At 36.9% G+C, this 13,268-nt stretch overlaps 1 protein-coding gene across 4 annotated transcripts in view; it reads right to left on the bottom strand.

Moving 5' to 3' along the window:
- The window catches only part of stim1b (stromal interaction molecule 1b), a 37,246-nt gene that overhangs the window by 9,914 nt on the left and 14,064 nt on the right, over positions 1-13,268 (bottom strand). For all 4 annotated transcript variants that reach the window (XM_084136080.1, XM_084136082.1, XM_084136083.1 and 1 more), the window contains exons 5-10: positions 12,934-13,045; positions 12,701-12,813; positions 8,152-8,326; positions 2,927-3,104; positions 2,238-2,405; positions 2,013-2,113 (exon numbers count right to left, since the gene is read on the bottom strand). In XM_084136080.1, the coding sequence (XP_083992206.1) occupies positions 2,013-2,113; positions 2,238-2,405; positions 2,927-3,104; positions 8,152-8,326; positions 12,701-12,813; positions 12,934-13,045 (847 nt within the window). The remainder of the gene's footprint in view (positions 1-2,012; positions 2,114-2,237; positions 2,406-2,926; positions 3,105-8,151; positions 8,327-12,700; positions 12,814-12,933; positions 13,046-13,268) is intronic.

Below are 13,268 nucleotides of genomic sequence, written 5' to 3'. Positions count from 1 at the left end.
TGTGGAGGAGTGGGCCAAAATCCCTCCTGCAGTGTGTGCAAACCTGGTGAAAAACTACAGGAAACGTTTGACCTCTGTAATTGCAAACAAAGGCTACTGTACCAAATATTAACATTGATTTTCTCAGGTGTTCAAATACTTATTTGCAGCTGTATCATACAAATAAATAGTTAAAAAATCATACATTGTGATTTCTGGATTTTTTTTTTTTAGATTATGTCTCTCACAGTGGACATGCACCTACGATGACAATTTCATTCCCCTCCATGATTTCTAAGTGGGAAAACTTGCAAAATAGCAGGGTGTTCAAATACTTATTTTCCTCACTGTATTTTCACCCAAAAATGAAAATTAGCTCATGATTTACTCACCCTCAAGCCATCCTAGGTGTATATGACATTCTTTCAGATGAATACAATCGGAGTTATACAAAAAAATGTCCTGGCTCCTCCAAGCTTTATAATGGCAGTGAATTTCTGTTTCTGTTTTGAAGTCCATAAAAGTGCATCTATCCATCATAAAAGTGCTCCATACAGCTCCGGGGGGTTAATAAAGGCCTTATGAAGTGAAGCGATGAGTTTGTGTAAGAAAAATATTAATATTTAACATGTTACAAAGTAAAATTCTAGCTTCCAGCCAAACATTTTTTGGCCATACGCAAGTCTATTTACGCCTAAAGTGCAACTTACGCAACTTGTGACGTCGGAAGTAGCGTAGGGCGTCATGGCATAGCGTAAATATCAGCAGTACGTCGCATTACTCGCATAAGTTGCACTTTACTCTGGAATCCGTATGTTCATTTGGCCGGAAGCTAGTTTTTTTATTAAGTTTTAAATATGGATATTATTCTTACACAAACGCATCACTTCGCTTCAGAAGGCCTTTATTAACCCACAGGAGCTGTGTGGAGCACTTTTATGATGGATGGATGCACTTTTATGGACTTCAAAACAGAAATAGAAATTCACTGCCATTATAAAGCTAGGAAGAGGGATGACTTCAGGGCGAGTAAATCATGGGCTAATTTTAATTTCTGGGTGAACTATCCCTTTAATAACAGTATTCAATATGAATATACCACATTTCTGCCAAAACACTATGGTTACTATTGTACACCACCATGGTGTACTGTTACACAGTGTTACTACAGTATTACAGACATGTCAAATGTTTGTAAGGATGATGATTTTAAAAGCGTTCTAACTTGTTCATTCATGACAAATTTTTCTCCTGTTTTCCTCGTCAGTCTTGTCGGGAATGTAGAGACTGTAATCGAGTTTAATCGAGTGATTTGTGTTTTGTGACAAAAATGTGTGTGTCGAATTTAAATGCTTCTCAATGGATGTCGCAGCGCTGTTTAATACGCACCTGCTCTAAACTTGCATTAAGCCTAAAGTACACATGAGACGACATATGATCAGCAGAACGTTTCATCTTTGTCCAGTGTCTGCGCCATTTCTCTCCAGAAGTTATGACAGATGCCAATGTCTTCGTACTCTTTTAAACTAAAGTTGCAGCTACTGTATCTCTTAACCCTCTCACACAAGCGCTTGTCAACGTGGGCGTCTGTTGTTGTGGTCTTTGGTAGCTTGTTGTTGTTGTTCCGTCTCTTCATTTTCTTTTTCAACTGAGCTACATCCGCCCGCCCGAACCAATGTTGCCCTCTTGTGGACAAACGAATTAGTGCAAAAACAATTCAAGGCGCAAGTGCGACCTGTGCATACTCCGTGTGCCCTCAGGCCGGATGAAGATGATTGGCGGGCCAGATTTGACCTGCGGGCCGCCAATTGAATAGCCCTGCTCTAGACCTTGTGTACCCCTCCCAGCCCTCCATTCTACTTACCACAAAATAATGTGTTCTGTGTGAAGAAAACAGTGGTTCTTTTAAGAACTATTCACCGAAAGGTCCACAATCATTCTATAATGTCACTGCTTAGGTTAAAATGTCTCTTTATTTCACCTTGTACATTGCATACAAAAATGGCAAGAGCTTCCTCAAAATGGCGACTCACCTGGCTGACAGGATTTTGTGATCAACATCATCCAGTGAAGGGCTGTGGGCCAAGTGGAACGTCCCAAAGAGAGTTCCTCTCTTCTTCTTGATCTTTTCTGCCTGTTATGGTGGTCACAACTTCATAGTTAACAAGCAATACCTGGATGCTAAGCTAGCTGAACAAGCAAAACAGATTTAATATTCAGTTAAAGCTTGTCATTTTGTGAGTATGTGACCATCTTACCCCTTCTTTAGCCACTATGAGCTGTTTTTCTGCATTCTGTTTCTTAATGTTGTAGTACTGCACCTCCACCTCGTGTGTGAGCTGCAGCCACTTCTGCAGAGCTTCAGGAGGAGACCAGCCGCTCCTCAACTCCAGCTCCCTCTCGGCCTTCTTTAGAGCCATTCGCACCTAAAACAAACACACACACTCATGAATATTGGCTGAATTTCATTGTTTTGATGAGGGAAACCTCTTCAGCAGTTCCCATGGTGATGGGACATCTGTAAGGTGAATTTGAGGGAGACTGCAAGGGTTTCCAAACATTGCTGATGAGCGAATGATGAAAAGAGGCATAAACATGCCATTATTTTACTAGGGTTTGGAAGATTTATAGAAAAAAGGATAATAATAAATAAACAAAATGAAATACATTCAGGGGAGGTACTACACTTATAAATGATAACTTTACAATTTTGACTTTCTGCAATATTTTGCATTCTAATAATAGCTAATTTTACCTTATTACCATATCTTATAAATCTATTTTATTTATTTTACTTTTATAAATGCTATATGTTTAAATGAATTGTCATTTATAATATATATATATATATATATATATATATAGAGAGAGAGAGAGAGATAGATATATATATAGATATAGATAATGTATATAGTTTTGATAAGAGTAAAAAAAAAAAAACTTATACCTGTTCCAGCTCCTGCTCTGCATATGACTGTCTGCTCAACTCGTTCTCAGTTCCCTCACGTAGTTCTCTCAGTCTCTGCGCCTCCTGCTTAGCTTCGTCAATCTCCCTTTTCATCTGCCGCTCCAGGTTGACCTTCTCCACCTCCACTGAGTGGTGCTCTTCCTGTGCGATCTGCAGCCTGAACACAAACACATTATCAATCTCAAGCTGCACCACTGTTGACTCATTACTTAAAGGGGTGGTATAATGCCCTTTACACAAGATGTAAAATAAGTCTCTGCAAAAACGCTTTGTGTGTGTCCCTTTAAATGCAAATGAGCTGCTGCTCCCGGCACAGTTGGCGGAGCTACAAGAGCTTGCACTCACACAGACATGCACTGAAAATTGCAAAAAACTTTTAGCCTTTCATGTTCAAACTGGAGTCGGACAATGATGGAGAGACTCAAGAAGAAGTGACAACATGTAGAATGCAACAGGACATTTCTGAATGGTTAGTTGATGAATTTATGTAGATGATGTGTAGTTATCTTCTAGTCATTGATTAGCATATTCTGTCATGATAATCTATAAATCCTGTTCCGGGGGCGGGGTTTATGTAAATTCTAAGGTTGGTGATGTCACTAACCCGGGAGGAAGCTCATGTAGTCCCCACCAGCCGTTTGTTGTAGTCCTTAAAAAGCGATTTCTTTAAAAAGAAAAGATCTCCCTTTGCTTTGAACTTTGAGCGTTGTAACTTTGCAGATGTTGTTTATGCTCAAACAGCAACATTACACACTAACTAAGATTAGAAAAGTGAAATCATAATCAACCACCCCTTTAACAAACAGTTCATATATATCTATAATATCCCCTCAGTCACCAGCAGGTGGAGCTCTGGAGAATTGAGTCAACATGAAAAGGGAACTGGATCTGCAAGACTCTACCACACCTCTTCCTCCTCATGAAAAGACAGTTGAACAAGATGTGGCCTGTTCGATGTGGTAATTCTGTGGTAAAAACTCCTTACAAATTTAAAGGGAAATGCGTCCTCCCAGCTATATAGGGGAAGACCGTTTAGAGATTTTGGGTCATGGAGGATGGCTAAATTTAGTTGTGTTCATGTGGCTAATGTGGTTCCACGTTGACAAAAGGTCTTCGATTCCATTTAAAATAATTAAAATCAGTTTTGCTTGACATGCGTGTCTGTGAAATCGGTGGCACATTATTTTACAGTCCTGTTCCCCATGTACATAGTATGTACTTATTATTATTATCATTATAATAACTGGGCTATAACAAGGTACTAACCCTGAACCTACCCCTAAACCTAACCTTAACCCATGTAGTTACCTTATATTACCAGTACTTTCTTAGATAAGTACACTGTAAGTACATGTTAGTGCACGTACTGTTAAATAAAGTGCAACCGTGATATCACACAATGTGATCTTTCCTAGGCTTTCAGCTGAAGCACGTGGCAGCCTTCTCTCGTGCTGACGTAGTCCATGTTCAAACAGGAAGTAAGCTATAAATCAAACTGTCAATGATACGACAGTGGCCAAGGCAGAATGATACTCACTCATAACTGGGAAGGGAAGCAGAAGATAAATGAAAAGGAAGGAAATGAACAGCAGAGAACAAATAAAAAAGTTCATAAATAAAAAAACTTAACAGACAAACAGATATATAGACAAACATACAGACAGACACAGAAAGAGAGAACGTTAGACAGACAGATATAGACAAACATACAGACAGACATATAGATATAGACAAACATACAGACATAATAGACAGACAGATAGAACGTTAGATAGAAATATGTAGACAAACATACATAGACACAGATAGATAAATATAGAGAAACAGACAGACAGATAGATATAATGTTAGATAGACAGACATAGACAGACAAATAGATATAGACAAACATACAGACATAGACACAGACAGACAGAATGTTAGATTGACGGATATAGACAAACATACATAGACAGAGATAAATATAGACAAACATACATAGACAGAGATAAATATAGACAAACATACATAGACAGAGATATATTTAGACAAACATACATAGACAGACAGAGATAAATATATACAAAAACATGCATATATACACACAGATAGACAGAAAGACAGATAGACAAACATACAGACATAGACAGATAGATATAAACAAACATAGAGACATAGACAGACAGACAAACAGATAGAAAGAATGTTAGACAGACAGACAGACAGACAGAAAGATACAGACAGACAGAAACTCCAGTTGCATCACACAGGGACAGACATAGTGAGGATCAAAGTGGAAACGATGTGTCATGATCTCTGTTCCAAACGGGATTTAGAGTGAAGGACATGACAGAAATGCCACACACTCAGATCCATGGCTACACCGGCCATACTTACACAGTGACTTAATCACATTACACTCAACAAACATTCCTCCGTTACAGCTTTTTCCTTGAGTAAACTAATATAGATCACCAAACTGCATCTCTCTCCTTATAAGGCCATTGCTTTAAATTAAAGCACCGTAAAGAAAGGATGTTTGAATCATGATCTTCTCCCAGACCTCTGACCTCTGAAAAAAGACAGAGACACGTTCTCTGTTCTGCCTCAGCGCAGCGGGCGCCAGCTGAACTGAGCATACAGCATGATAGTGCGATTGTCTGAAACACTCCAAGCAGGATTCAGCACTGCCCGTCCTTTGGCCATTTAAGGAATTTTAAAGGATGCTTGCATCACCCTGCAAGAGTCTTTTGACCTGAACAAAGATAGTAGGAAATGAAAACATTTCCACCAGACAGACAAATTACTCTTTTTGTCTTTAAATAGCAAATTAGTGTAGATCTGACTGACATTGTTGCATTTCACATTAATTTCAGGTCACTTTAGATGTGATAAGCATGTCTTCTGTATGTTAACGTTAGTATTTCAATAAAGCATGAACTTTTCTTCAAGTATTATCTAATTACGACTAGTTTCCATGGATAGCGCCCGATATATACCATTTTTGGTCATACAAAAATGTCTGACAGAATTATTCTGTGAAATACAAATCAGAATCAAATATTACAGACAGCTGTGGAATAAAGTAAACTAAAATTATGAAGTATCCACCTTATATCCTGACATGCTTTGATTATGGGTGGCACTTCCGGTTTGGGGAACTTCCATTCAAAAAGACTGAAACGAATCATTTCAAATCATGAGGTTGCCCTTCAAATAAAGCTTATCCGCCAGTTTGACTCAATGAGCTATCAGTTTTCTTTCATGTTTTATTTGAAGAATAACATGAGAACAACGTAACACTTGGTATTTTAACGTGACATGTTATAACAAGAATATCTATGGCAAGAGCTCTTTTCAGTCACTGCATTCTTTTCCTCATGATTATTTTCTTTTTTCCTTTTGAAATTCCGCTTTAATAGTATGAAAAAGGTCAACATATACTGCACATTTGTGACCCTGGACCACAAAACCAGTAACATGGGTACATTTTTTGAAATTGAGATTTATTGATTATCTATAAGTTGAATAAATAAGCTTTCCATTGATGTATGGTTTGTTAGGATAGGACAATATTTGGCAGAGATACGACTATTTGAACATCTGGAATCTGAGGGTGCAAAAAAATCGAAACATTGAGAAAATCGCCTTTAAAGTTGTCCATTTATGTTTGCGATAGTGCTGCATTCACTCACAAAAATAAATGTTTTATATATTTACGGTAGGAAATTTACAAAATATCTTCATGGATCATGATCTTTACTTAATATCCTCATGATTTTTGGCATAAAAGAAAAATCAATAATTTTGACCCATACAATGTATTGTTGGCTATTGCCACAAATATACCCGTGCGACATGTGACTGGTTTTGTAATCCAGGGTCACATTTGTGGTCTGTTCTCCAGATTTAATTTATGATATGCCATTAATAATTCACTGGAATGCACGAAGAATCTCTCTTTTTTTCTCCCCAAATCCTCAGTCTCTTTCCAGGTTTGTTTTCACAGCTAATTCCAATTTATTATCTGTCAAAATGACTGAAATCACTTTGAAATAGTATCACGCAATGCTGCTGAAGTAAATAAAAAAATAATTTTTACTAAGGCAACTTATGTTACATAATACAGATTACCACAGTGATATTTAATCGTCCGATTTTGCTGTGGAAAGATTCACGCTTTTGGGGTTATTCATGGTCTGTTGAAAGTACCTTGTTGATGCTTTTACACTTTTAAATGTCCTTTTAATGTTCAATGGTTGAAGGGTGAGTAGAATAATGTAATGTCATTGTACACAGTTTATTATTGCATCCATATGGCTAGTCTTTCACTGACTGTTTACAGCTTAACGGAAGTTACACCCATAATTCATGCAAAGCGTCATGGGGCGTAGGAATAATGTGGATAAAGCATTAAGTAATATGCATTAGTGCTAATTAGCGTAACGGAAGGCTGCTGCTTACTAATGGAATATAATTCTCTGATGAATCGTGCTATTAAAAAAGTGACGTAGCCTCCTGTGCTGTAAGCTAAATGTGATGAATTCTCAAATCCTCTATCCTGTATCTTTGCAGTGTCTGGAACTGTCTAGCATTTCAAATAAAAATAAAAATGTGAATATACTAATAAGTATAACTGCTCCAAATTGAATAACCAGACTAAACTGCACTTTGAATGAGTAATAAATGTATTTTCCAGGTTATTTCCAACCTGATGTGTGGCATGCTGTCAATTACCCCAGGCCATAATTCATATTCATCCTTCAGTGTGTATAAATGGAGGAGAAATTTGTTAACGGTAACAACAGCATATCTTGAAAAAAATCGTTATCTTTTTGGAAAGTATACCCATGCTAACTAAGCATGAGTTAGCATGAGACTAGAGCTGAATCGCTTAACAATCCTGTTTGTTCTAACTTACTTTCTTTAAATATATTTCATGACCAGCTAAAAAGTGAACTTTGGGTTTTTTCTTTTGCTTGGGGTGTGATGTAACTATCCATGAAAAACTGCTGAGTTCTTCAAACTCCAACAACAGGAATTGCATTGCTAACGTACAACCAGATGTTCCTCCACCTAGAAAAGTAGTCCTGCTTCACAAATTCTTTTCAACTGTGCATCAAGAAATATAAGCATCACATTTCCACTTTAAAGCCTTTCCAGCCTGCTAGCTGCTATTTACTGTAAGTGTGTTTTCTGTTCATTTATACAAACTGAGTGCTTACTTCTGCTGCAGGTCCAGGAGGCTCTGCTCAGCTCTCTGAAGGCCTTCTAGGTCCTTTATCATCTTGCCCACGTGGTCCCTAGAATTTCGGTTCTGTATGTAGGCGAACCAGCAGCCCCCCACTCCAATCACGATAGACACCACCAGCATCAAGTCCTTCAAGTGACTGTCTCCCTCTGCCAACAAGAACAAAAAACAACACTTGAGTAACAATAAAAGGCAGAGTTCACCCCAAAATTACGATGTATTATATATTGATGGATTATATTAGATTAAAATGAGTCGGTAATATTTTTTTATGTTTTTGAAAGAAGTCTCTTATGCTCATCAAGGCTGCACTTATTTGATCGAAAATACAGTAAGACGAATTATTGTGAAATATTATTATCATTTTAAAGAACTGCTGTTTGTTTGAATATATTTTAAAATGTAATTTATTCCTGTGATGGCCAAGCTGAATTTTCAGCATCATTACTCCAGTCTTAAGTGTCATATTCAGTGTTATATTTTTTTGTAAAAACCATGATGATTTGATGAATAAAAAGTTCAAAAGAACAGCATTTATTTAAAAGAGACATCTTTTGTAACATTATATATGATTCATTTCTTTCCAAAAAAAAATCTTACTGACCCCAATAGAGTTGTCAAAAAGTACCGACTTCGTTACCAATTCGGTACTGAAATTTTTAAATTGTGACACTCTGAGCGCTGTTGAGCAGAATCGTAAACACTTCTGATTGGCCAAAAGCGTCACATTTTTTAAATTTCAGTATTTTATGAAACTTATGAATGGTAGTCAATGAATGTACATAGTGCTGTAATATAAACTAGCGTATCACATACTCTAAATACAGTGATGTCATGTGAGAATTATGACTCTTTTTCACCACACATTCCATCTGTCACTCCAGCTGACCCCGACATGGCAAAAGCAAATTAATGTTTTCTTTCCAATGCTTATGTCTGCAATCTTCTCTTAACAACCATTTCCAATGTTGTTTTTCAGACTGAAATAAACCAGTTAAAGTATTTGACTGATGGGTTGAAGATGCTTTCATCATGTTGATGAATATATATTGTGGTTAAATACAACAAATAAAACTGGAATATTATTTTAAAAACAGATTGATTTCACCAGGACGTGCAATGTGGACTGACTTGACATTCTATAAACTAACAAAATCACAAGCCCAAGAGTATGAAGAAGGTAAATGAAAAAGAGCCAAGGAATTTTTGGCAGGAGTTATACATCAAATCAGTGTCTTCCTCTCTCTACAACTCCAGCCTAACATATGTGAGGGTTGCACAACACTGTGACATAAAACACACACACATACCGCTTTTAGCAAGAAGTAGTACAGTAATACAAACAAGTAGTAATCTACTTAGAAAAAGTCCCAGAAGTGATAAAAAAAGCTCCCAGTTTGGATCTAACCATGCAGATGTATGAATACACATTAGTTCTCTGTCACATCTGTCTTATGCAACGTCTACTTTTATCCGGATACATTTGAAAGCACATTTTTTTCTCTTTTTTCGCCCTCTGTTAGTAGTGGACAGATAGTGTATTAGTCCAGTGAAAACAGAGCTTTTTGAAAACACTCTTTCAAATGGATATATTAAAAATACAGTTTTTGCGTTGTAGTGTGGACTGAGAAAACTGAGGTATTCTACATGTTTGACATGTTTATTCATGTGACGCATATTGTACTCATAGATATCTACGGTTATATGGTTATACTGTTATACATTTTTTACTTTGTACAGTCTTCATATTACATCCCAGCAAAGATGACTTTTATTACATTTTATGCATGTGCAGTAAAATGATTTAAGCATTTTCCAGCATTGGACGTAGCCTGACTACGTCAGACTTCATACTTCCGCTCAATTTCATTTCGCTTCTGTACTCAGTCTGAGACAGCGTCATAGCTTTCCGTTTTCCTCCGGCCTGAAAACAGCCGGCCAATCAACGAACAGAGGGCGGGCTGAGAGCCGTGACGTAGACGCTGATTGTACCGTGGATGCGTAGATTTACTTCACATAATCTGCAAAAGTCGTTCACAGCCATGTTCACTCCGGTATTTCGCTCGATGGTTTTGTTTTCGCATCATACATGTGTTTACAGTGGAAGTTAGATGCGGCTGAGCATGCGCATAACACACGCCATAACCAAACGTTATGTGATTGGCTTACGGGTAACCAATGATTTTAAACTTCAGACAAGCGCCCCCCCCCCCTGCGAGAAAGAAAACGCTTTTCAATTATGATATGCCAGACTCTGTCTACGAAGCAAAGCGAAGTAGCAGAGTTTGGTATTACCAGGCTACATTGGACGAGCAACTTTTATGAAATAATTGAAAGCACTAGTGTGGACAGAGATTTGAAGCGAAATGCTGTTTTTCAAATGTATCCGGATGAATGCAGCCTTAATCTGTTTTGCATTGGAGAGGCAGCAATGATAACAGTAAGTGAATCCAGAGCGGTGTTTCCCACAAAGGTGGCGGCATCAGCTGCGTAACGGGAGGATCTGGATAACTGGATTAGTGAGTGCTATTTCCATCTACGATTTCGCTGCTCACATCCTGCTCAGGAACATGGCAGGTGACGGCACATCAAGAGGAGCCAAAATATTTGTGAGGGGATGGTGTTGAATCCCTCAACCTTGACGCGCCCCCATCTTAACCAGCTTGATTTGGGATCAGGTTAAATCTGATGTGGATTTACTGAGGCTTGCACATAAACTTCCATCTGGATTTCCTTTTCAATAATTGCACTAGTGTTTGGATAAAAGAGCTCTTTGAGTGTATATAAAGGAGTGTTTTGTTTGCACACATAATCTTTGACCAAGTCTAAGGACACTGGAAGGCACAGCGTTCTCATTTCTTCCCGTGTAAGCGCTGTGGCTGAAAACTGTACATTGACACATATTTTCCTTTAGTAATGCAGTGAAGAAAACAGTGAAGAACCTTCTACTGCGGACAGTATAAACAGCGACCGGAGAGGCAAATAACTGCCATAGCTGAGATTATTAAGAAACTCCAGACGGAATCTGGAACCAGGGGGGTTCAACCAATCAGTCGACAGACCAGAATATTCACAGACGCACTGGTCTATATATACACAGTGATTACACCAAGTATCTTCAATCAATATGACTTTAGAATAACATCAAGGCTCCAACAAATTTTTGACAAATATTTTTAACCAGTAACATTGGCTCTAAAAAAAAAGTAAAATATTTTTAAACAAATATTTCAAACAGAGAGTCTATCACCCAGCAATCTAGGTTTTTCTAGCAACGGTTTTGAATCTCTTAGATACCATGTAAACTACAAATGGAGGGGTAAAAAAAGAAAAGGTATTTATATAGTTTCTATACAGAATAAAGACCCACTTTATACAGTGAAAATGTTATATTATAAATATGTCTAAATATTTTTTGGAAAATATATATATTTTCCATTAAGTTACAATGTTATTACAATTAAATGGTACTTTTCTACTATATCTATCTATATTTATTTTTATTAATTATTTTATTAATTATTAATTATAAATTTATTTGTTTGTTCATTTGCTTATTTTAATAAATATTTATTTAAATCAAATTTTTGTTTATTTATTTTAATCTAAATTTTACTCTGTTGTTTTATTCCTTTTAATGCTTTTTTATTTATTTGTTTATTTATTTACTTATTTTAATAATCATTTATTGAAATCAAATTTTTGTTTATTTATTTTAATCTTATTTTTATTATTTATTTTATTTTTTCACCAGATGACTTGATTAGCTCTATTTGGAAAGAATTAATCATTCTATAATGATTGGGGTTATTTTGTAGGGGAGTGAATCTGCATAAAAGATAATAAACTAATTACAAGCATAGATAAATAGACAATAGAACAAAGATACAAATGACATAAACAGTGCTTTCTGTTTTTCAGGCAAGTCTTACAGTATTCAAGAACAGAAATTAAATAATCAAATGTAAAATAACACTGCATAGTCTTCACTGTATAAATATAATTAATCTTTGTTAAAGATGCAAATGTGATTTTGTCTTTGTATGTTGTCGTTTAATAAACATTAATGACACAGACAGCAGCAGGAATATTAGGCTGCTGTCACTTTAAGACCGAATGCACTGATCCAATATAATAGCTGCTTTCCGACCGGAAATATCGGATCATATTTATATGATATCCGATGAGTGCGTGAGTACAATGGGCAATCAGAGGTGTTTACATTTTTTTGTAATTTCAGTACCGACATGGTACCGAAGTCGACAACTCAGAAATTATTCATTTAAATGAACAGTTTAATTGAAATGAATCAAACTTACCAACTCTTGGCCATTAATCAGAACTGATCAACTCATATGGACATTTTTAACTGATTCACAGAACTGAATTGATCTTACCAACTCTTGCCAAGAGAGACTATTAAAACATTTCAAACTCAAAAGTCATGAGACAATTTAGATATACAACCACAAATGTTTTGTGGATATTCAATAAGCCCAGTCTTAGTACAAAGTGCTACTCACTTGGATTTCCAAAAAGCACTGTCTCCAGAGCCTTCAGCTGCAATTTCTGTGCATGAGTGCGGTCTGGTATCTTCAGCACAGACAGAAGCAGGGTGGCATTTTTCACTGCAAGTCTGTGAATGGAACAGACACTGTGAGTCAGTAAGTGATCAGTGAATTCATTTATGTCCGTCAGCTGTAAAACGTATTATACAGATGAAGGCAATAGAGATGCTAACTGTAAGCTTTATTACCTGGGCAAAGCTTTGCCACTGATGTCGTTCTTCCTGAAGGAATCGACATACTGAGGTAACTGAACACAGCGGATGAGCCAATCCTCTGCTTGTTCTACTGTCCAGTGATACACTAAAAACAAAAAACAAGTGATGCAAGTGGATTACGGTGCCAGAGGACACTGAGAACACAGACATGGAAGATCAGACATTCTGAATGATGGAAGCTTAAGCCCAAAGTATACTTCGGCCGTACGCATTCCGCGACTGTCTGCACACTGTCTGTGTGACGTCATTTCTGTCATTAGGAGGCCCAATTTTTGTGTCCGTGCGGATGGTGCGCGTACAACAGTGAC

Source organism: Abramis brama (genome assembly GCF_963993115.1).
Source record: "Abramis brama genome assembly, chromosome: 15".
Lineage (NCBI taxonomy): Eukaryota > Metazoa > Chordata > Actinopteri > Cypriniformes > Leuciscidae > Abramis > Abramis brama.
This window is presented reverse-complemented; position numbering and strand designations above follow the sequence as displayed.